The sequence below is a fragment of the Mesoplodon bidens genome, assembly GCF_964165515.1.
Source record: "Mesoplodon bidens genome assembly, chromosome: 2".
Taxonomy (NCBI): Eukaryota; Metazoa; Chordata; class Mammalia; order Artiodactyla; family Ziphiidae; genus Mesoplodon; species Mesoplodon bidens.
In genome coordinates, this window is record NC_138177.1 from 182,621,440 (window position 1) to 182,624,649 (window position 3,210).

Sequence of the window (3,210 nt, forward strand, 5' to 3'; positions counted from 1 at the left end):
AGGAGGCGAGCCCGGAGGGAGGAGATGGGCAGCAAAGAGCTGGCACCCAGGACTGCCCCGCCCCGCCCGTCACGTGAGCTCCGCCGGTCCTGTAGGTGGGAGCCCGGAGCTGGAGCCAGTGAAATGAAAATGAGCTCCGGGCGCTCCTGGGTTGCCTCGTTTTCTCTGGGCCTCAGTTTCCCCGTTCCAAACCGAGGACAGGGGAACCAGGTGGTCCCTAACTCGGTGAGGGCCGGGGAATTCTATGGAGCCACCGGGGCCCTAGTTGTGCCTGGCCAATTTCCAGCCGTTAGAGCCGGAGCAAGCTGAGGTCTCTTTCCGGGCCTCAGTCTCCCCTTCCAGCCCCGCAGAACAACTGGTGGGCCGAGTGCCTCCCCAGAGTAGAAACCCGAGCGGTAGCTCCCTGAGGCCCGGGACTTGGGGGTCCTGCCGCCGCTGGGAAACCTGCCCAAGCCCAGGGCGGGGCTCAGAGAAGGCGCTGATCCCGAATGAGGGAAGAAGGGTGGCGTTGGACAAGAAGGGACAAGGGCCTGGCGCCACCCGCTCGCCTCCTGCCCCAGGGTCAGGGCAGCGAGGGCTTCGATGGCGCCCACACACACCCCTGCAGGTGCTCTGGGAGGAGGGCGCCCCGGGCTCGCAGCAGATGGGACTCGAAGGCCTGGAGCGGGAACCCGGGGCCTCCGCCGTCTCCCCTTCCGCCCCAACCCCGCGCAGGAACAAAGGCGGAGGTGGGACCCACAGGCGGCCTGGCTCCGCGGGGCGGGACGGGGCGGAGCGGGCGCGCTGCCTCCTTAAAGCCGGGCTGCGGGCGTGGCGCGCGCTCCACTGGCGCCCGCTCCGGCCGCGCACCAGGCCTCCCTGCGGGCCTCGGTCTGAGTTCGGTGTCTGGGCGGGCACAAGTCTGCCACGCGAGGGCCCGCAGCGGCGCCGCTTTCCCGCCGAGCATGGGGCTACCTCGGAGGGCAGGGGACCCGGCGGAGCTGCGCAAGGTAGGAGCGGGGGCCTGGCGGCTGGGGGTAGAGCGGCGGGGGCGGGGGCCTGGACGGCGACCCGCGTAACCGCGGCCTTCGCGCCCGCCTGCAGAGCCTGAAGCCACTGCTGGAGAAGCGCCGCCGCGCGCGCATCAACGAGAGCCTGAGCCAGCTCAAGGGCCTCATCCTGTCGCTGCTGGGCAGGGAGGTGAGTGCCGGGGCGCTCGGGGACAGGCCGGGCGCACTGGGGCTGGGGGTAGGGGGCTCCCGGGGCGCGGGGCGAGGAGGCCGGGCGGGCGGAGATGCCCTTGCCGGAGAAACCGACGAGGGGACAACGCGCGGCGCCTAGGGCTGAGCCCGGGTAGGACAGGCTCGGCGGAGACGACCCACCGCGGGCTACGGCAGGCCTGGCACCAGCTCCTGGGAGCGCGGTACTCACGGCAGCCTGCCGGAGCTCTGTCTTGTTTGTCCCTTTCTCTGTTCCTCTCCTTCGTGGCCGGGCGCAGAGCTCCCGCTTCTCGAAGCTGGAGAAAGCGGACATCCTGGAAATGACCGTGCGCTTCCTGCAGGAGCTGCCTGCGTCCTCCTGCCCGACGGCAGCGCCCAGTGAGTGACCCTGCTCCGCCCCGGCCCGGCTCCGCGCCCCGCGCACCTCACTCCACCCCGCGCCTCACGCCGCTCTCCGTCCGCAGCGCCCTCCGACAGCTACCGCGAGGGCTACCGAGCCTGCCTGGCGCGCCTGGCCCGTGTGCAACACACCCGCCGCGTCCTGGAGCCCGCCGTGAGCACTCGCCTGCTGGAGCACTTGCACCGGAGGGCGGCCAGCGCCACCCCCGACGGCGGGCGCGCGGGGGACTCCTGCGGCCCGCCCGCGCCCTCCCCGCCGCCCGCGCCCTCGCCACCTGCGCCTCCTCGGGACCCAGGCCTCTGGAGGCCCTGGTAGTCCCCTGGCCGGTCCACGGGGCCCTGCTGACAGCGAGGGACCAGGAATGCTGGGACAGACTGAGGAAGCTTTTGGTGGCGGCTTTCCTTCCCACCACGAGGGACCAGCCTGGTACCTACAGCCTGGCCAGACCCGGATGTTTGTGAGCTGTGTGGCAGACGGACCTCCATGGGGGCTCAGGAAATAAGAGGCCTGCTCTCAGCCCCAACTTGGGGTGTCTGGGCTAGAGGTGAAGGGGCGGCTGGCTGCAGGGAGAAGAAAAAGCCTCCCACCCCAGTTGGTGGAAGGGTTCCAGAGCTGGGCCAGCCACTGCTGCCTGGGCGGCCCACCCACCTGCCCCAGCGCTGGCACCAGCCCAAGGGCTGGGCCAGGAGCTCACCTGAGCCAGGTGCAGCAAGCTGCTCTGACTAGTCACCACTCTCCCAGCCCTGCTTGAACCTGCCTTCTCTCCAGCTCAGCTTGGTAACCTCTGGGCACACAGCAGCAATGGCCTGAGGGGCTCTGAAAGCTGGGGAGCCATGACCTCACTCCTGGGCTCCCTGCCTAAAGCTTCCAATTATAGGGACAGGATGCAGCTAAGGCTCTGTGTCCCTGGTGGGGGGGGGCTTCCTTAGGTAGTCTCGAGAAGGATTTATTTCCCCAAACCATTAAGTTAACACCTGTGTACCACACACCAGGCCAGGTGGTCTTGGGGTGTGAAGGGGTGGGACAAGAATGAGGAAGACTGCTACCTTGAAGGGCCCAGGTCCAGCACAGAGCTGGTGCCAGTGTGAGGTGAGCAGGTCCCATGTCCTGGAGCAGCAGAAATTCAAGGGGTGACACGGCAGGTCAAGGAACAGGAATCCGCTTTTCTCATTTTCTCTTCTGAACTGCTCTCTGCTACTGTCAGGACAGATAACTGGAAACAACTTGTTCTTAAGACTTTTCTTTCTTCCCCATGGAAGCCAGAGAGCCTTCAAAGGTCCAGTGGTGGTGGTGGGGTGCTGTGGATCCCAGCAGTGGGTGCCCAGGAGAAGGCCGGAGCATCTGTGGCCCATTCTCAGTCGTGTTCCCAGCATCTCGTGGGGATTCGCTGAGCATTTGTGGGAGGTTGCGAGTCCTTCCCCTGGTCCCCGGTCCAACAGCCTGTGCACTAGGACCAGGGCACTAGGGGCAAGAAGATAGAGCTGATGGGGGGGGGTGTCACTAAATTGAGCTATGCCACATAAACCCATGATGACCATGGCACTGATTCTGGTGGCAGGATGTGGGGAAGCAGTGGGCATTACTGAAGAAGTCAATGTGAAGACAGCACGG

The 3,210-nt window shown here is 66.6% G+C and overlaps 1 protein-coding gene across 1 annotated transcript; it reads left to right on the forward strand.

Annotated features, from left to right (window-relative positions):
* Window positions 1-944: 944 nt before the first annotated feature.
* On the forward strand, window positions 945-1,914 carry HES2 (hes family bHLH transcription factor 2; the record flags this gene model as incomplete). Its single annotated transcript, XM_081226150.1, has 4 exons — window positions 945-989; window positions 1,084-1,179; window positions 1,478-1,577; window positions 1,664-1,914. 4 exons carry the CDS (start codon window positions 945-947, stop codon window positions 1,912-1,914), a joined length of 492 nt encoding a protein of 163 aa, XP_081082276.1.
* Between the last annotated feature and the right edge of the window lie 1,296 nt (window positions 1,915-3,210).